The following is a 21,848-nucleotide window of genomic DNA, read 5'->3' on the forward strand; positions in this document are numbered from 1 at the left end:
CAAACTCTTATGAAATCCGGATATCTTTGACGAAATCGCGAAATCTCTGACCAAGTTTCAAACTCTTATGAAATCCGGATATCTTTGACGAAATCGCGAAATCTCTGACCAAGTTTCAAACTCTTATGAAATCCGGATATCTTTGACGAAATCGCGAAATCTCTGACCGAATCGTGAAATCTCTGACGAAATCACGAAGGCTGCGTTCAACAACTATCAACGGAGAAAAACCGCTGAGTTATCGTTGAGTTCTTTTAATCAACGCTACGTCACAAAAATCTAAAAGTTGTTGAACGATTTCTAGTTCGCTGACTTAACGAACAAAATATCGTCTGCTACCCCTCCTTTAACTTTGTCGAATGACGTCACGACACCGATGAGCAACGGAAAAACCTGCTCCTCCGACCGCTGACTTCGTTGAGCAACATGACGTAGAAACCGGAAGTTAAAAAAAGCGTACAGTAAGCTCAACGCTCAGCGCTGACCTCAGCGCTGAGTCCGCTGAGTCCCGCTGAACGTAGCCGAAATCTCTGACGAAATTGCAAAATCTCTGACGAAATCGCGAAATCTCTGACGAAATCGCGAAATCTTTGACGAAATCGCGAAATCTCAGAGATTTCGAAATCCCGTACGCTTTTTTTGGGAATGTCCGACCCCTCGGGTCAGCCCCAGTTTTGATGTATCTAATCGACAATTCAAGGCCGATGCGGAGGATTTGGTCTTAAAGGCCTAGGTTTATTTCTGTCTTTCCCTCTTTAAATTAACTCAGTGCAGTACAAATACCCTGGTGGTAGGCCAGCATCTGAACATGTTGGCCTAATTTAAAGGGGGACAGGCAGAAGAAAATCTAGGCCTTTAACGGCAGCCGGGAGATCAGTCCAAGATGTAACAACCCGTTGAGTGAAGAAAACCCGCCTAACTACCCTGTTGCACCACTTTTTACGGATTGTGGGAGCCTTTCGGCCCTCCCACTTGATGTCGAAGAAGTCAACTGCAGTAACATCATACAGGCCATAAATGATTTTGAAGGTTTCAACTCAGTCAGCGCGAAGACGTCGGTCTTTAAGGGACGGAAGACCCAACCTTTCATCATATGGTAAGGTTCTGAACCCTGAAACTAGCTTCGTGGCCTTTCTTCGCACCCTTTCCAGCTTCTCAATGTCATTGAACAGGTGGGGGGACCAAATGCTGGAACAGTAGTCTAAGTGAGGGTGAATGTAGACACTGTACAGGATTTTGAAAGATTTGACACTAAAATGAGAGAATGATCTCCGCAGCATATATAAAGCCCTTGTACCGCGCGCGGAAGCGGCTTTGCTATGGGTATCCCCGAACATATGGCTGGAAAGCGTGACCCCACAGCATGCGCTTTACCCCCCAAACTGTACTGATAGCGAGGGTTATTAGCCCCGCAATGGAGAACAACCGATTTAGTAGTATTGAAGCTCATACCGTTTGAGGAGACCCAATGGGCAACAGCATCAATGTCCCGTTCGAGGAATAGCGAATCAGTCGGTGAAGCTATTTTATGACCAATCTTATTGTCATCGGCAAACAATTTGAAAAAAGACTCCTTGATTACCAAAGGAAGGTCATTAATAAATATAACAAAAAGAGTTGGGCCTACACAGATCCATGAGGCACCCCACTGGTCACCTCACACCATTCCGAACAGACCCCACGCGAGACCACTCGCTGCGTTCGACCACTCAAAAAATCCGCGATCCAATTAACAATCAAAGGTGGAACCTCTAAATACTCAAGTTTCCGAATAAGCAGCGAATGCGGGACCATATCGAAAGCCTCGCTTAGGTACAGATAGACCAAGTCAACGGAATGCCCTAAATCTAGAGACGTAGTGACTTCCTCGAGGGTTGAGAGGAGGTTCGTAAAACACGAACGTCTTAAGAGAAACCCATGTTGGTCTCGCGAGAAGAAAGATCGGCTAGTAAGGAACGCCACCAAGGAATTCGTACGCTGGTCTCCAGTTCCTTACACGGCAGACAGGTTAGACTTATACCCCTAAAAGTGTCAACCGCGTTGGAGTTAGGAAGTTTTTTGATCGCGGTAACATTAGCCCGCTTCCATAAAAGTGGAAGACGACCAGCCGAAATAGAGGAATTGAAAATGACTAATAGAGGGGAAGCTAAGATGGCTGAACCCTCTGAAAGTAATCGTGGATGAAGGTCATCAGGCCCTGGGGATTTAAAAGTGGGCAGTCGCTTTAAATATCGTCGGACTGTGGAATACGATAGGCCAAAGTCTAGGGGACTGAAAACAAAATCAGAGGGCTCAGAACGGTCAAAACCAGCGAAAAAGTCACCCAGATATACCGCCTCCAAATCGGGCTCGCGGGTGAACACGGAGCTAAAGAATTCGTTAAGCGCCATTACCACCTCAACCGGATCGCGGATTAATACCCCCGCCGAGTTCTCCACCACCATAAGAGAGGGTTTCGGTTTAAGAGAACGGGAAACATGCGAGTAAAGCGCCTGGGGGTTGGTAGGGATTTCATCAATTAATCGGGCTTCGTACCTATATTTCGCGGAACGAATGTGTTTAGTAAGTAAGTTACGTTTTTTCGCAAATGCGTGTCTGTTGTCACTAGAAGGTGACTCTCTGAATACACGAAAGGCAGAACGCTTGTCTCGAATTAGGTGCTAGGTTTCCTTGGACCACCAGGGCTCCCTCAACAGACCCGAACGCTTAGTGGGTTTAATGGAGATCAAGGGCACAGACACGTCCCTGGCTTCAGTAACGTAAAGAAGAAGGATGTCAAGCATTTCGACTAAGGTAGGGGCATCGAGGACGGCTGACCAATCCTTCGCAAGCAGTGCAGCGCGAAATAGATCATAGTCCCCACGACTATAGGCAAAGCGTGTAGACGGGGAAATGGGCACCGGAAGGGAACACTGGAGGTCGAAAGAGAAAGTGAGAAAATCATGATCGCATTTATCAAGGGAGGGAAGGTGGGAAAGGTCATTAATAGAATCCCAATCAAATATAAAAATGAGGTCGAAAAGTGGGAGATAAAACATGTTGTGTTAGTTGAAAGGAAGACACAGTATCAAGGAGCCTTTTCTCAACAGATCTAATCCCCTTACCTGTGTTACAAGAAGCCCAGTTTATCGCAGGTGCGTTAAAATCCCCCATAATAAGCACACGGTCCGCTAACTTGCAGGCTTGCTCCATCGTCTCCAATAAGATCTTCAAGAACTCAGGAGTCGCCGAAGGGCTACGATAGCAACATAACACAATAAATAATTTTTTATCAAGTTTAAGTTGGCAAGCCAAAATGTTTGGAGAAGTTAGGGAGCGATTAGCAGTTGCCACATGGTGCGATCGAAAATACAGAACCATAGAGATAGAAAATAAGTAGAGGCCCAGACAGGGGAAAAAAAGAGCTGCTTTCTGTTATGGAAATTTCATCCCCCCTCGTGGCATGCGTTATAGGGAAGAAGCACGTAGCGCCACCACACCGTTCTGGAGGAACTAGAAATCATCGCCTGAAAGCAAAATCCACGTAACTATATACACAAGTCTTAAGAAGTTATGTGGATATTGCAATGACGTCGTAGAGCCCAGCTGGTTGCCACAAAGGGAGTTTAGTTTCTTAGATGACCGTTTGTGGCGCCACGTATTTCTTCCCTATCGCATAGCTCGTGAAGGGGGATAGCAGCGCGGAGCAAACCCTCAGATTTCATTGGGCCTCTACTTATTTTCTATCTCTATGTACAGAATACATCCCCCGCTTCTTGACCAATCACAATCGGAGCGAAAGGAATTATAACCCGGAATGTGGAACAATTCAGAACATATGTCCTTATTTAACCAGGTCTCTGTTATGGAAATACAGTCAGGAACCAGTTCCCAGACCAACGCACGCAGTTCAAGGATTTTACTAATCAAAGACCCAGTATTTGTTGCCTAAAAGGTAAAAGCACAAGGCGCACAGTTTCGAGGATAAAAATCATCAGGAGACGGTAAAGATAACACAGCCGAACAGCTATAAGGGACAAACGGCAGAGCGTCAGGGTTGAGATCAGTTACTGTTGAGGAGAGGATATTGTCAAGATCATTAGTATGGGATGTCAGTGTTTTTTGGCTGGAGATAATTTTGCGAATGTGGGCCGCCGTGCTGAGCGGCTTGTAGATACCATTAGCTGGATAAGGAAGCCCATATCCCGGAGGTGCCCCTGGGGGCCGTGGCGCGTTTCCCGAGGCTGCGAATTGGTCATACGCTAGAGAAACCACGACATTGTTGCGGATAGCGAGGTGAGTTTCGCCATTGGCCAAACGATGGCTAAGTTCCTAACTCCACCGCCAGAGCGCACATTTAACAATCGCACGAAGAACATTAATTAGTCCATGGAAGGACTAGTACGAGTTGGTATTTGCCTTTGCCCTTCTGGTCGCGTGTTTTTTAAACTGTCGCTACAAGAAATAGCTCTAAAATGCATACAAACGCCGGCGGACGACGCCGCTGCCGGTCATTTTGGGCACGCCGAAGACGCCGCCGCCGCCGGTATATTTTGGGTCAAACGCCGCCGCCGACCCATATCAGTATGGCGCAGGCCTCTAGGTCTAATGGTTACGATTTTCTACAAAGCACGTGGCGACGGTGGTGTCGTAAACCGAAAATAGATGGCAATAGCTCTGCAGGTTTGAGATAGACTTTTTAACGGACAGGTCAGTACTGCCGTGCAAAGCACAAAAGCATTAACGACCAAAACCAAAATATGGAGAAAACCCGCGAAATTCAAACTTTCTTTGCCTGAAGATACCCCAACTTACTTCTTTCAAGTTTATATAGTAGACTTGGATTTTTCAACTCAAATTATATTCTGGTACTAAACAATTTACAGGCCAAACGATATTTCAGAAATATCATTAAAAACATGTCTTAAAACGCGAAAAAAATGCGTTTTGATTTGACTTTTAAAGAAAATGAACACATTAATGCGTTTTTGGTTGGAAAATAATGCAAAAACTTAAAATTATGCGTTTTGCAACAAGTCATTTGACTAAGAACAAAAATTTTAAATTCGAAAATTAGTTCAAAATTTAATTTAACGTATAAAATAAGGAGAAATAAAACCAAAATCTGTAAATCGAAAATTTGGTCGTTAATGCTTTTGTGCTTTGCACGGCAGGCAGCATTTCGACACATCTATATTATAAGGAGCGCTTGGTACGTTGGTCGTACGTCCCAGCTTTCAGGAATGTGTGCTTAGTCTGTCATGAAGCCAAAGGCGAGGCGCCGTTTTGAGAGGGGCGCCAAAATTGAGTTGTGCGCCTTTTTAGTTTACCAAGAATTGGATTTCTTTATAAAAATTTTAATGAAAGCATAACATAATTTGAAAAATCTTTAACTAATTAGAAATACAAACCGTTTTCCCAACCAAAATGTCCAACATCGTCGATGATCGTTTTTTGCGACTATTTATTTTAAAATATCAAATAAACCATAAAATTACGGTGCTTAGTTCTGACGGATAAAGCATTTCCCTGGTATTTTAATTATAAACCAGGGTATATAATATGAAGAAAAAAAAGTGGTTGGGCGATACTACAAGAATAGAAGTGTGTCAGAATTTTTAGACCGGTGTACCTAGCAACAGGGGCCATACCACCGGAGGCCTATCATCATAGTGCCCTACGCCAGCGTCCCCAAGCCCGGACAGGTGACAAATCCAGCATGGGTAGTAGCGTGGGTCTAGCCAGTAAGAATTTGCCTGTACACCGATTACGTAATCATTAATGAGTTCAGATGATTACGATGAGTACAGAATGATTATGATGAGAACATAATGATTACGATGAGTACACAGGCAACCCAAAACTTTAAAATTGTTACAGATGAGTAATTGAGTACGGGATAATTCCAATGAATAAGCGTGATTACAGATTATTACGCACTTTACAAATGATTACAAGTGATTACAGATGAGTACGCGTTATTTCATAATGATTACGGTGATTACAGATGAGTACGAAGATTACAAATGATAACGGGATTACAAATGAGTACAAAGGATTGCAGAAGAATACGTAATCATTACAGTTAGGGTGTACAACGATTACGGGAAGTCGATAGCCCCTCGGGTAGTAGTACATTACTACTGATGGTCGGACCTTTGACGCAAGCCACTCAACCCAGCAGAAGGTGCAGCAATGGGCGGACCAATTCTCACTACAGCCGTGCGAGTAAGAGTGGATGCTATAGTAACTCCTTCCGAAACCCTACCTACGGGACACAGCGGTCCACATAACCCGGCACAGCTGGCCACGGAGATCGCGGTGTGACTCCAAAAGGCGGGAAACAGGACCAACGTGCCCTCAGACTGAGGCCCGCCGCCCGACAGCAGGCTACCCAATCCGCCGAGGCGGCTAGTTTAAACGGACCCTCTCCGTTAGCCTCAGTCGAAGCTCAGTTTCCAGCCAAACCTGGCCAAAGTCGGAGGTGGAGATAGGACCATTTGATCAGAGCTAACATCTCCCAGTGCGCCACCACCCTTATGGGTTACAAGAGCTGGACCCCGACTCCCCGGTAAACCCACTAGTTATTGCACACTCTAACCAATTTAGGGCCACAAGAATAGAAGGAACCCCAAAGTAATACAGTACTTCTATGTACTTGCTTGCTATTTCGTTGTCATTTATCCAGCTTTATGATAAATAAACTAGCAGGCCATTTTCAAGAATTCTATTTGTTTCTTAGACTATTATGAACCTGCATTTAATATTCTAAAATGCATTTAAATCGTTTTCGATGGCTAGTTCTTAAGCAGTCTATCGGTACGATTTAATCTGTCGTGTGTCCGTGGTTACAGTTAGTCTCTCTTCTATTTTACGCGCACGCGCAGAAAGCCATTTATTAGTTTCAGTTTAATAGTTTTTGTTAGATAGATATTAATTAGAGTCACATTGAATTGAATTAAGATGTCCGAGAAATACAAGCATTCTGGTTCTTTAAAAAAAAAAGTAAATTAAGAGAAGCCGTTAAAGCAGAAAAGCAAGCGACAGCTTTAAAAAAGTTCATAAGTGCAGGCCTTAAAAAATCCCGCAAAACGTTTCTTAATTAAGTTGTTAAAGCAATTCATGTAATGAATAAAAGAATTAAGTTTACTAAGAACAACCCGTGAGTTAAAAATAAAAATACCCAGGGATTATTTTTATCTTTAACTCACGGGCTCTTCGTAAACTTAATTCTTTTATTTCACATATTAACCGTGATACTATTCAGTATGGACATTATAATTAATGTACTTAAGGTATACTAGTCTTGCCACCTTACCTAGTGTTTCAAGCTCCATGTAAAATGACCCTGTACCATAAAGAAGGTATTAAATATGTTTACACAAAGTATTTAGAAAGTGATTAAAGGGATTATTTATTGTTATGAAAACCGTAAATTTATAACACGGACCTGTTAATGTTTTTACATGTGGTCAGAAATTTATATCCCGGTGCTCCAAGCGATCATACAGCCTACTACACCGCCGGTCTCATCAGAATGCCCTACGCCAGCGTCCACAAGACCGGACAGGTGACAAAACCAGCATGGGTAGCAGAACCCCACTACTGATGGTCGCACCTTCGACGCAAGCCGCTCATCCCAGCAGAAGGTGCAGCAATGGGGCGACCAGCTCGCCACTTCGCACACAGCAGTGGGATAGAGAGCGGATGCTCTAGCAACGCCAGTCGACACCCTACCGAGAAAGGTAGGGAGCCAAGCCCATTGGAGAGAGCTCTTAAAGGGGAACGGCGGGCACACAGCAGCCCGCATAACCCGGCACCGGATATCCCGGTGGAACCCCAAAAGGCCGGGAGATGGGTCCGCCGTGCCCTCATACGGAGGCCCGCCGCCCCACAGCAGGCTACCCTATCCGCCGAGGCGGCTAGTTTAAACGGACCCTCTCCGTTAGCCTCAGTCGAAGCTCAGTTTCCAGCCAAACCTGGCCAAAGTCGGAGGTGGAGATGGGACCATTTGATCAGAGCTAACATCTCCCAGTGCGCCACCGCCCTTATGGGTTACAAGAGCCGGACCCCGACTCCCCGGTAAAGCCACCAGTTATTGCACACTCCGACCCCTTGAGGGCCTTAATGTTTTTAGAGGGGGGGGGGGTAGTTTAATTTAGTTACAAAATAACAGGGGCGCCAAAAATCCCCCTTGCCCGGGTGAAAAATATTTCTTGAGCCGGCCCTGTGATGCATCAGCCATTGGATACAGGGGGCTTAAAGGGGTACATGGGGGTTTGGTACGACTGCGAGTTTGAGTTATTTTTGCGGGAAAAGGGTACCACGGTAATTCTCGCATTGGAAAGGGGGAGGTGGGTACCACGGTAATTATCACATGGGAAAAGCGAAGAGGGGGTACCACGGTAATTATCACATGGGAAAAGCGGAGAGGGGGTACCACGGTAATTATCACATGGGCAAAAGGGGGAGGAAGTGCCTTACTGGGGTTGTTCTACTATGGGGAAAAGGGTACCACGGTAATTATCACAAGGATAAAAGGGGGAGGTGGGTACCACGGTAATTATCACATGGGGAAAAGGGGGAGGTGGGTACGACGGTAATTATTACATGAGAAAAAAGGGGAGGAACGGTAATTATCACATGGGAAAAACGGGGAGGAAGGGCCTTACGGGGGTACCCCGGTAATTATCACATGGGGAAAAAGGGGAGGTAGGGACTTACTGGGGTGGTTCTACTTTGGGGAAAAGGGTGCCACGGAAATTCTTGCATGGGAAAAAGGGGTTTTGGGCGTACTGGGGTGAAGTGCCTCGAAACACACAACTAGCTGAGGGCCCGCCTGTAAGGCGGGCTTCTCGGCTAGTTTTGAAATAAGGGGCACTAAGCCTCCTAACAATTTACTCTTCTCTTCTAACGCGTACGAGAGCGGACACTTCCTCTCGCTTCGCAACCATCCCCTCTTTTTATCTATAGAGTAATTATTCTCATTAAAGGTTAATTCAATAGTTAAACCAGTGTAGTTCTTTGATATCGCGCGCCATATACAAAATTTCAGTCAAAAACGCTCTCCCACAATTAATACGAGTTTTAACAGATGGCATTGTTAGGATTTTCAAATTGATATTAAATTTTAAGGTAAGAAAATAATTTAACAATGAATATAATGTTTTTAATATAATATCTACGTTTTAATTTATATTAGTGTATTGAATTCCAGGCTTCCGTTTAAGTTCTTTTTATCTCTAAAAGAACAACATAGCAGCGGCTATCATCATACAGTATTATAATCGAAGGAAAATTTATATCTTATTTTATAGGATTTGGTACATTAAATTAAGGTAAAAAACAAGTGGCAAATGATATATCATTCACATAGGCATATGGTAATGCATTTTGGTTTGTTTCTTACAGTTGCATGACTGTTGTTTTTAAGATTTCTATATTTATATTTTGTTCCATACCCAAATTGTGGCATTGAAATAAAAGTTTTATTTAAGAAATTAATACATTAAAATAAAAATAAAAAGTTTTATTTAAGAAATTGTGGCATTAAAATAATGTTTATATTTTGGGTTGAGTTTCGTATGAGCACTAAAAGCTCCCCCCCCCCCTCGAGCTTTTCCGATGGCACTCCCTGCTGCCCTGGTACCCGGGGCGGACCGCCCCCCTGCCCCCCCCCCCTTAGGCCGCCACTGCAGACAACTTTTGAAAGACAGGTCTAAAAGACAAACGCAGCCACCCCCCTAAAATCGCTATCTACAAAATCTGACCTGCCCGCTTGCTCTCTCTTCGCGTTTCGACTTTCTCTTCAAAAACGAGTTCCAGAGACGTTGAACTGCGCTGAAATTGCCGGGAATTAGGCCCGGGATTCGCAGCCTCGCCCGTAGAGCTTACAAAGATAATTGCTTTAAATTCTAAAACTAATGCCTCTACTAATACAAAGTATATCAATTTACTTTAATAAAGGTAAGCAAGAATAGTATTTTCAATTGGTTTTGATCAATCCAAAAGATAAGTATGGAAATTATCAAAATAAACTTAAATAAATTTGTAGCTAACCCAAGGCTTCATCACGAATATCGTTTTTATTCTGACAGTGTTGCCAAGTTTTGAAAGTAAGATTTACCTCCCAGGACGTAAAAATTTCCCTTTTTGGGTCAAAAATTCCCTCAATAACCACAACCCCCTTACATTCGTGAAAACTCCTCGGAAAACAGGCACAATATTTCGGGAGCGACCAAATATTTAACATTTTTAATGAAATTATAAAAATATTTAAAAAAATTACATATATGTGACAAAACTTATTAAATAAAAGACGACAAAAACCAGGCTTAAGCTCAATAATTGAGTTTGAGAGCCGCAATGGCGGAGCAGCGACTTTCAGATTTGACCTTGAGGGGATACAAAAACCGGAATCTACTGCGCGTGGCGAGACTATCGCATGCTGCCTTCACTTTTTCTCTTATCCCCCCAAAATTCCCGCAAAATATGAGTATTTCGATAAAAATTACCTTTTCCCCTCCCCGATAATTTAACGACGAAAATTCCCGAAAAAAGGAAAATTTCCCGCATATTGGCAACACTGCTATCTGATCGCAATAAGCACCTGGGCGCGAGGGGTTCGACACTCGTCTAAAATGCGTACGAAATTTGAAAATCTTCAAATCTTTTCGTTCAGATTTGAAATTTTATTCGGAATTTCATAAATTTACACAATTTCCAAATTTTAGATGTGATTTGCAAATTTTAATGAGATTTGATAAGGATATGCAAATTTCAATGAGATTTGATAGGGATTTGAGAATTTTAACGAGATTTGATAAGGATTTTAAGCTTTTAATGAGATTTGATCGTGATCGCCATTTTAATATTTTACTAATTTGAAAATCTATCGCTCTTTCGAGCTCGGTTCGCATTTAGCCATTTCTCTCATTATCTCATAACGATTCATGGCGCTTCAAACCGTTTTCGTCAAAGTTTCGAGACTTGGGAACCATGTTCGATCGTTTTGAGAAATCAAAATTAATTTTAAAAAGTATATTTTCATTTTTCAACGATCACTTTATCGAAGTGGCTCAAAACAATTTCAAGTTGACCATTCCAAAACGGTGGAAAACCGTTCTCAAAAGCTATTGTGAACCACGTTAATTATCTTCAAACCGTTTCAAAGAGCTTCGAAATCGTTTTCGTGACGTAAAACCAAGTTTCTTCCATACAGATCCAAAACCGTTTCAAAATCGATTCCAACGTGTGACCGAAGCTTATGAGAATCGCAAATTTTGATTGTAATTAGGAAACATTACTGCAGTTCGATATTTAAATTTGAAATTATATACGGGATATCTTAGCTTCAGTGGCGTAGCGTGTATTTCTTGCACCCGGGACCAACCATACATTTGCCAGCCTCCCCCTATATATTCGCAAGTAAACAAATAATCGGTGAAAATTCTGCTCTGTTGATTGCCAAAGGATTCAAGTTGTTTAAAAATTAAAATTTTATTATGTGTATTTTGCAACTCGGAATTGTTTAATGCCATGGTCAATATCAATTTGTACCTCTTGTTAGATTGTCAAGATACCCAGATTTGTTAAGCGAAACATTATGGTTTCCACGCGTTCGCAAATTCATCGTACCCCTGAAATCGCATTTCCCAGCTGCTTTGTTCTGTAGCCCAAACTTTGAAGCTTTCTGGCGCTCTTTTAACTCATTTTAGGAACATAAATTATTGGAAAACTCTTTCCAAGACGACCTCTTTGTTCGTAATATTCGGACCGAGCGAGAAACAAAAACGAGCGAACAACCGTCACGGAAACCAAAACGAGGTTTACTCAAATTTCAATTCAAACTTACGAATTTTTGCAAAATGTCATAAAAATTTGCGGAAAACCATCAAATTTTATAAGATTTGTTAAATTTGAGAAATTTGAAAAGATTTGCCAAAATTTGATCAGGAATTTGAAATTTTTAAATTTCCCGTAGAAATTTATGAATTTGTTGCTAGATTTCATAAAAATTTGCGGAAAAACCATCAAATTTTATAAGATTTATTAAATTTGAGAAATTTGAAAAGATTTGCCAAAATTTGATCAGGAATTTGAAATTTTTAAATTTCCCGTAGAAATTTATGAATTTGTTGCTAGATTTCATGAAAATTTGCGGAAAAACCATCAAATTTTATAAGATTTATTAAATTTGAGAAATTTGAAAAGATTTGCCAAAATTTGATCAGGAATTTGAAATTTTTAAATTTCCCGTAGAAATTTATGAATTTGTTGCTAGATTTCATAAAAATTTGCGGAAAAACCATCAAATTTTATAAGATTTATTAAATTTGAGAAATTTGAAAAGATTTGCCAAAATTTTATCAGGAATTTGAAATTTTTAAATTTCCCGTAGAAATTTATGAATTTGTTGCTAGATTTCATAAAAATTTGCGGAAAAACCATCAAATTTTATAAGATTTATTAAATTTGAGAAATTTGAAAAGATTTGCCAAAATTTGATCAGGAATTTGAAATTTTTAAATTTCCCGTAGAAATTTATGAATTTGTTGCTAGATTTCATAAAAATTTGCGGAAAAACCATAAAATTTTATAAGATTTATTAAATTTGAGAAATTTGAAAAGATTTGCCAAAATTTGATCAGGAATTTGAAATTTTTAAATTTCCCGTAGAAATTTATGAATTTGTTGCTAGATTTCATAAAAATTTGCGGAAAAACCATCAAATTTTATAAGATTTATTAAATTTGAGAAATTTGAAAAGATTTGCCAAAATTTGATCAGGAATTTGAAATTTTTAAATTTCCCGTAGAAATTTATGAATTTGTTGCTAGATTTCATAAAAATTTGCGGAAAAACCATCAAATTTTATAAGATTTATTAAATTTGAGAAATTTTTCTGAATTGATAAAATTTTTAAATTTTGCCAAAAACGTTTAAAATTTGAAGAAATTGAAAAGATTTGTCAAAATTTGATCAGAAATTTGAAATTTGGAAATTTTCAAATCTCTGGCGTGTACGAAATTTGATAGAGTGTCGGACCCCTCGCCTGGGGGCCTTATTCTATCTCTTTCGTTATCGTTAAAAATGGCTCGTTACGGAAGCCGTTAAAATTATCGAAAACTGAATTTTAGCAATTCTATATCTTAACGGTAACGAAAACCCGTTAGGCTTATTCGTTAAAAATAACGAGAGCTATTTTGGCTCGTAAACGGTTACTGCTGTGCTCCCATTGGACGAAAGTATTTGGTGGTTCACTAGGTTTTTTTAAATTTTACATCATTTTTGTGTGAAAATATAGAATATAATGGCGGTACGAGGTGTCTTTAGGATGGAGTTTTTAAGGCAATTATTTGAAAATTAAAATAACAATGAAATTAGAAATAGAGATTTAAGGAGAGAAAGAGTTATAAGAGATGCCAAAAGTGACATAATTACCAAAAGTGTGTCAATCAAACCTATTTCATTATGAATGTTACGAGCGAAATACAAGTTGGGAGGGGAGAAGGGATAGTATGCCTTGGGAAGGGAAGGAAGTTAAAACCAACAAATAACGCCTCATAGTGAGGAACGGAGGAGCTAAGTAGCACCGGTCAAAGTTCAAGGTTCTTACAAGCGGCACGGTCAAAGTGTAATTTAATTTAATTTTCGTCGTTCTGTGGATGTGCTATCGCCATCTACCTACGATACAATACTTGGGGCTTTATCACAGTTTTGGCGCCCCTAGAAAAATGGCACCCTAGGCACGTGCCTACTCGGCCTAATGGTTAATACGCCCCAGATACGAAAACATGTTTAATATTTTAAAGAATTTATTAATTACCTAACTAGATATTGATTGCATTACGCTTTTACGCTGTGGGTTGCTATCAGGTTCCTATTGGGCAGGATAACTTAAAAAGAATGGGCTATGAAAGAAATAAACACACGTGGTGATAAATTTCAAATAATGTGAAAAAAGGCACATTTGTAGCACCATATTTCATTGGCTTATCATTCGGAACTACGTTAAGAAAACGAATTCGGAAATAACGAGAAAAATTTAACGAGAGCGTAAAGGGAATATAACCTCAAGTCTTTTTTAAGGTTTTTTATGTTTTTTACGTTAACAATTTTGGCGGGAAATCACTAACCAGTGCCAAAAATATCTGAAGCCATAGGAGGGAGCGGGAAATGGTCGAAGTGTTGGTGTTCCACACCAAAAGACCTGAGGTTATATTCCCTTTAACGAAACGCGAGATATAATACGTTTTTAACGAAAATTTGTTAAGCGCTCCTTAAAAGAAACTTGTTAATTTTACGAGTCTCGATTTTACGAAAAAGATAGAAGAAGCCCCCTGTCCTCTTCACAGTTCGAAAGGAACTGTCTCTTCTTCCTCCTAGATTTATTGTAATACTAGCTTAAATACCCGGCTAAAGTCGCTTCGCTAAGATCTGATTTGTACGTAAGAAAGGTAAACGCTGTAGCAAAAACGGTAGCAAAAAGTCCTCGTAACACGTAACACGCGTAGCAAAAAGTCCTCGTAGCAAAAACGTAACGCACGTAACACGGGAAGCAAAAACGTAACGCACGTAACACGCGTAGCAAAAAGTCCTCGTAGCAAAAACGTAACGCACGTAACACGGGAAGCAAAAAGTCCTTTAGCAAAAACGTAACACGTAACACGCGTAGCAAAAAGTCCTCGTAGAAAAAACGTAACGCACGTAACACGGGAAGCAAAAAGTCCTCGTAGAAAAAACGTAACGCACGTAACACGGGAAGTAAAAAGTCCTTTAGCAAAAACGTAACACGTAACACGCGTAGCAAAAAGTCCTCGTAGAAAAAACGTAACACGTGTCGCAAAAAGTCCTCGTAGAAAAAACGTAACGCACGTAACACGGGAAGCAAAAAGTCCTTTAGCAAAAACGTAACACTTAACACGCGTAGCAAAAAGTCCTCGTAGAAAAAACGTAACACGTGTCGCAAAAAGTCCTCGTAGAAAAAACGTAACGCACGTAACACGGGAAGCAAAAAGTCCTCGTAGCAAAAACGTAACGCACGTAACACGGGAAGCAAAAAGTCCTCGTAGAAAAAACGTAACGCACGTAATACGGGAAGCAAAAAGTCCTCGTAGAAAAAACGTTACGCACATAACACGGGAAGCAAAAAGTCCTCGTAGAAAAAACGTAACGCACGTAACACGCGTAGCAAAAAGTCCTCGTAGAAAAAACGTAACGCACGTAACACGGGAAGCAAAAAGTCCTCGTAGAAAAAACGTAACGCACGTAACACGGGAAGCAAAAAGTCCTCGTAGCAAAAACGTAACGCACGTAACACGGGAAGCAAAAAGTCCTCGTAGAAAAAACGTTACGCACGTAATACGGGAAGCAAAAAGTCCTCGTAGAAAAAACGTAACGCACGTAACACGGGAAGCAAAAAGTCCTCGTAGAAAAAACGTAACGCACGTAACACGCGTAGCAAAAAGTCCTTTAGCAAAAACGTAACACTTAACACGCGTAGCAAAAAGTCCTCGTAGAAAAAACGTAACACGTGTCGCAAAAAGTCCTCGTAGAAAAAACGTAACGCACGTAACACGGGAAGCAAAAAGTCCTCGTAGCAAAAACGTAACGCGCGTAACACGGGAAGCAAAAAGTCCTCGTAGAAAAAACGTAACGCACGTAATACGGGAAGCAAAAAGTCCTCGTAGAAAAAACGTAACACGGGAAGCAAAAAGTCCTCGTAGAAAAAACGTAACGCACGTAACACGCGTAGCAAAAAGTCCTCATAGAAAAAACGTAACGCACGTAACACGGGAAGCAAAAAGTCCTCGTAGAAAAAACGTAACGCACGTAACACGGGAAGCAAAAAGTCCTCGTAGAAAAAACGTAACGCACGTAACACGGGAAGCAAAAAGTCCTCGTAGAAAAAACGTAACACACGTAACACGGGAAGCAAAAAGTCCTCGTAGAAAAAACGTAACGCACGTAACACGGGAAGCAAAAAGTCCTTTAGCAAAAACGTAACACGTAACACGCGTAGCAAAAAGTCATCGTAGAAAAAACGTAACACGTGTCGCAAAAAGTCATCGTAGAAAAAACGTAACGCACGTAACACGGGAAGCAAAAAGTCCTCGTAGCAAAAACGTAACGCACGTAACACGGGAAGCAAAAAGTCCTCGTAGAAAAAACGTAACACACGTAACACGGGAAGCAAAAAGTCCTCGTAGAAAAAACGTAACGCACGTAACACGGGAAGCAAAAAGTCCTCGTAGAAAAAACGTAACGCACGTAACACGCGTAGCAAAAAGTCCTCGTAGAAAAAACGTAACGCACGTAACACGGGAAGCAAAAAGTCCTCGTAGCAAAAACGTAACGCACGTAACACGGGAAGCAAAAAGTCCTTGTAGAAAAAACGTAACGCACGTAACACGGGAAGCAAAAAGTCCTCGTAGCAAAAACGTAACGCACGTAACACGGAAGCAAAAGGTCCTCGTAGAAAAAACGTAACACGTGTCGCAAAAAGTCCTCGTAGCAAAAACGTAACGCACGTAACACGGGAAGCAAAAAGTCCTCGTAGCAAAAACGTAACGCACGTAACACGGGAAGCAAAAAGTCCTCGTAGCAAAAAGTCCTCGTAGCAAAAACGTAACGCACGTAACACGGGAAGCAAAAAGTCCTTTAACAAAAACGTAACGCACGTAACACGCGTAGCAAAAAGTCCTCGTAGAAAAAACGTAACACGTATCGCAAAAAGTCCTCGTAGCAAAAACGTAACGCACGTAACACGCGTAGCAAAAAGTCCTCGTAGCAAAAACGTAACGCACGTAACACGGGAAGCAAAAAGTCCTCGTAGCAAAAACGTAACGCACGTAACACGCGTAGCAAAAAGTCCTCGTTGCAAAAACGTAACGCACGTAACACGGGAAGCAAAAAGTCCTCGTAGAAAAAACGTAACACGTATCGCAAAAAGTCCTCGTAGCAAAAACGTAACGCACGTAACACGCGTAGGAAAAGTCCTCGTAGCAAAAACGTAACACGTGTCGCAAAAAGTCCTCGTAGAAAAAACGTAACACGTATCGCAAAAAGTCCTCGTAGCAAAAACGTAACGCACGTAACACGCGTAGCAAAAAGTCCTCGTAGAAAAAACGTAACACGTATCGCAAAAAGTCCTCGTAGCAAAAACGTAACGCACGTAACACGCGTAGCAAAAAGTCCTCGTAGCAAAAACGTAACGCACGTAACACGGGAAGCAAAAAGTCCTTTAGCAAAAACGTAACGCACGTAACACGCGTAGCAAAAAGTCCTCGTAGCAAAAACGTAACGCACGTAACACGCGTAGCAAAAAGTCCTCGTAGCAAAAACGTAACGCACGTAACACGGGAAGCAAACTGAACTACTTACAAATCCCAACTAAACCTCCCCTTCTACGAAGTCCCTTTCTTTCATACTAACTCCCCTTCTGCTAATTTCACACTAACCCGTTAAAAAAGTGTAAAGGTCGGGACGGGTGCGAGGAACTTAAGAGAGGAAAACAAACCGGGGGACGTTTTAAGGGAAGCAAAGGGGTGGAAAATTGAAAGCCGAGACCAGCCAGAACAATAGATAAGGGGACCAAAGAGGTGAAAGTCCAAAGTCGAGTAAAATAAAATTGAAAAATTTCATTATATTAATAAGCATGTCATATATTTGGAATTTCTCTAGTTTGAGTAAGTTTTTTGTTACGGTCGGGGGTCACCCCTAAAACGGCCCCAAACGGGTGGGCTGCCCCCCTAGCTACGCCACTGACATTGTGAGTTATATGCTGGGCAAAGACTATATTATCTATCGCTAGCTTATATAGTCTTTGATACTGGGTTTCTGACTCGTGTTAGCCAACATAGATTGTGAAAAATGTTGGCTCACGTGAGTCGAACATAAAATGTTTTAATTTGAGACTTGCAAAGGTTGGCCGCCGAATCGGTTTTTAACGAAATATATTAGTATTCATTTTGTTTAAATTTTAGGCATTTTTAGAAGTGGTTTTATCGATAACGAACAATACAAGTCTCTCTGGTCGTATTTTCGAGACAAAATTCATAATTCCAAAAGAAACTTCGAACCAAACTTGTAAAGCGTGATTCTGGCAAAATGAGTGGCCGAGGAGGAAAGAAGTTCCAATGCGCAGAGTGCGTTTACGCAACGAGCCATAAGCGTCAATTCATTACCCACGGAAGAACTCACTCGGGTGAGAAACCTTTTCATTGTGAACAATGTTCGTACGCATCTGCGCAGAAGGCGTCTTTGATTAGCCATAGGAGAACTCACTCGGGTGAGAAACCTTTTCATTGTGAACAATGTTCGTACGCATCTGCGCAGAAGGGTGCATTGATTAGCCATAGAAGAACTCACTCGGGTGAGAAACCTTTTCAGTGCGACCAGTGTACCTACGCATCTGCACATAAGGCTCATTTGATTCTCCATAGAAGAACTCACTCGGGTGAGAAACCTTTTCAGTGTGACCAGTGTACCTTCGCATCTGCACAGAAGGGTTATTTGACTCTCCATAGAAGAACTCACTCGGGGGAGAAACCTTTTCGGTGCGACCAGTGTACCTACGCATCTGCACATAAGGCTCATTTGATTTTCCACAAAAGAACTCACTCGGGTGAGAAACCTTTTCGGTGCGACCAGTGTACCTACGCATCTGCAAAAAAGGGTTCCTTGACTATCCACAGAAGAAGTCACTCGGGGGAGAAACCTTTCCAGTGCGACCAGTGTACCTACGCATCTGCAAGTAAGGCTCATTTGATTATCCACAAAAGAACTCACTCGATCGAGAAGCCCTTTGGATGTACAAAGTGCCAATATCGGTCCAAACATAAGTACCGTTTACTTCAACACGAAAGAGCACGTCACTCTCAAGGAGAAAAGGTCAACAAATGCCCCAGTAGCGACCGGAACTTCGCTACCAGTAAAACCCTCGAAGGTCACCTTCGAATTCATGGTCCACCTGGAAACGAAATTGGCGCTTCGAACAGTCACCACCAAGAACTAGCACGCCAATCTCAACCACGTCAATTTGACTCCTCTGGTCGTCAAACTGGAGGTAGGTATTGTTTGGTGCAACTGCGACGTTTGGCGAAGGAAGAGATTGAATCTCTCACTGATAAAATCCACCGGGTCCACGCCGTGAAAGCGGAAGTTGACCAACGTGACGCGGACACCGCAACCATCAACAGAGAAAGGGTTTCCGGCTCCGAATGCCTCAACTTCGATGTCAACAGCGTCAAACTAGAGCCTTTTTACGACTTCATCGACCAATTTCCGATTTCGTCAGTCGTCAGGAGAGAAGAGTTCGAATGTCGCCCAGTTGGGGACAATAACGAGGGTGTCTCCAGGAACCCTGACAACCTTATCAAGGTCTAAGTTCTTCCCGAAGAAGAAAACTTGTGAATGTTTTGGACGAAACTAAAAAAAACCATGGTTCAATTTAATTTTGTGTTTGTATACGTTTCTATCTCATTTAATTTTCAAAGTTTATCATTATCATAGAAAATGTCTTCAAAACTGTTTCCGAGATTACTCTTAAATTGAAGGAGATTATTTGTTTTTTCAGTTTCAATTTTAACTAAGCCTTAATAAAATCAATTTGTTCTTTTTCACTCGTTTACTTTTAAAGCAGGCGAAAGTATGAAGTTTCTCAACCGCCATCTCAAGATTCTTTGCTGAAGCCGGTTTTCACGGACGCTTACAGCTTGAAAATATTTGGCTAGAGCTAGAAATAGTTTAGCTTGGAGTGTGCGCTTGTGAAAATAGATTGGAACACGCTTCAGCCATTTTGCATGTAGTATGTGGTCGAGACGTAGCTTAATAGACGCTTAAATAAAACCTGTTCAGCGATTTGCCTAGAAGTAGTAATACAGAAAGCCAAGACATACTTGTAAAAGCGTTATATTTTAAAGCGTGCTCTGCTCAATATTTCAATATTGAAGGGCTCGTTAAATTTCGCACACGGCCCCTTGAAAGAAAGAATTGCGCGCGCGATATCAACCATAGAAATCTTATAACATAGAATGATTCCGTATAAATACAAAATGGGCCAATTACATTTTTGGAGGTTTCGTCATTATCAGCCAATCACGATTGAAAGAGTTATTACGGCAACGACTCGTTGCCATCTAGTTTGAGTTACTGAAAATAATAATTCGATTTTAGATTACGTCACCTTAAGAACCCGCATTTGATTGGCCCACGTCAATCAAGTCACGGCCCCCTGCACCGTAGCGCGTGCAGGGGGCCGTGATCGAGTTTAATGTAGTTTTTAAAGATGGTAGACTGTTTCTTTACTTAAAAGTTAGGCCCATGTCAGGCCTAGGCTTAAATATTTTCAAAGCGAACCTAAACAAAATCTTATTTATCTTCATCACAATGGCATTTAAATATTCCTCATAATAAGTAAATATGAAACAAAACAAAAAGTTAAAAAAATCTTTCCACTATTATTAAATAAAAATCCAAAAACGTTGAAGCAGAGATGAAGTGATTCATGTGAAAAAATTCCAGCAAAAACCTATGGGAATTCTGCGAGCTTGGATCGGATGGATCCTGTAAAAATCGTCTGAGCTTCTACTATTTTTAACCGCCATGTTATGGCGCTAGCGGCTTGCCGTAATTAATGAAATGCATGGGCGAAACTGAGTGTAGCGGCCCTCCAGTCTATACATCCCTATGGTAAAATTTTAGCGGCCCTGGGCGACCACCCGGCTCGCCACCCCCTAAGCACGGCCCTGGGTTACGTTAAGGGGGAAGACTACAGTGGCCATTGTCTAGTTTCGCGCTATTTCAAGCTGAACTGTTTTATTTTTGTGTTTTAACTTATAAAATTAATATTGATGTGTAGAACAACCTTTTGTTTAGTGTCTAAAATAATTTTGACAATTTTAAATTTCAAAGTAATTTAATTATTACGTTTTAATTCGGACCCCCGGAGCTAAACAAGTTGGGCAAGCGCCCAAACTACCCTTTAGTTATAGCCTTATATCTCGTTAACTATTAATATTAGAATTATCAAATATATTTTAAGCACTAGAGGAAGGTTCAGCCTATTAATAAAAATATATTCGATTGTGTAATTGTTAAAACAAAAACGTTCAGCTTGAACGAAAAAGAGGCTTTTACTATAGTCTTCCCCCTTAAACGCCTTAACATCCAAATGGCGGGGTTTCCACCAAATGTTCACGGTACACGTCTTAGTAACAATTTGCGAAAGTGTCGGGTGGTATTTGAAAACCGGGCCCTCCTGCTTGGCAGGCGAGTGTTCTACCACAAAACCACCGACACATTATCACATATTAAGGATAATTGAAAACTAGAAATTCAGCATAAGCGGACGCGTATATTAATAGTTAAAAGAGTTTCATTTTGGTTATTATTGAAATATAACGGGATTTCGTGTTCCGTTTAAATAGAGGATTTCAAATGTGGACACTTGTCTATTGAACAAAAACAAATACGGCGATCGAGATTTGACATGGGCCCTTCTGTTTGTCAAGAGAGTGCTTTACTACCGAACCACCGACCCATTGTACATTGCAACGATATTTAGAGAAACAACTTTGGGGAAATTCTTTTACTTTTTTTATGAACTTATTAACGTCAATTTATTATATAATAAATTGACGTTAATAAGTTTATAAAATTTATTGTGTAAGATTTTTATTATATATAGATTAAATTAAAACTAACTAATTTTATTTAAAATACGGTTGTCAAAGCGGATATTTCACCTTTACGTCGAGCGGTTGAAAATACGGTACAACGATATTTAGACAAACTTGTTTGAGATGAAACTATAAACGAAATTGAAGATTTTTATTATACAGGGTGTTAACTAAAAAATGGACCTG

The 21,848-nt window shown here is 40.9% G+C and overlaps 1 protein-coding gene across 1 annotated transcript; it reads left to right on the plus strand.

Annotated features, from left to right (window-relative positions):
* Positions 1-17,853: 17,853 nt before the first annotated feature.
* Positions 17,854-19,426, plus strand: LOC149926686 (uncharacterized). The gene is made up of 4 exons (XM_090157734.1): positions 17,854-17,865; positions 17,967-18,018; positions 18,096-18,187; positions 18,373-19,426. Exons 1-4 carry the CDS (start codon positions 17,854-17,856, stop codon positions 19,366-19,368), a joined length of 1,152 nt encoding a protein of 383 aa, XP_090013860.1. The 3' UTR covers positions 19,369-19,426.
* The last annotated feature ends 2,422 nt before the right edge of the window (positions 19,427-21,848 follow it).

The sequence above is a fragment of the Leiobunum rupestre genome, chromosome 9, assembly GCF_980474605.1.
Source record: "Leiobunum rupestre chromosome 9, qqLeiRupe1.1.hap1, whole genome shotgun sequence".
Lineage (NCBI taxonomy): Eukaryota > Metazoa > Arthropoda > Arachnida > Opiliones > Sclerosomatidae > Leiobunum > Leiobunum rupestre.

Coding starts and splice junctions, on each gene's coding strand:
- LOC149926686 (XM_090157734.1), top strand. Junction 18,019..18,095: donor CAATACAAGTCTCTCTGGTC/GTATTTTCGAGA, acceptor TGGCAAAATGAG/TGGCCGAGGAGGAAAGAAGT. Junction 18,188..18,372: donor CCACGGAAGAACTCACTCGG/GTGAGAAACCTT, acceptor AAACCTTTTCAG/TGCGACCAGTGTACCTACGC.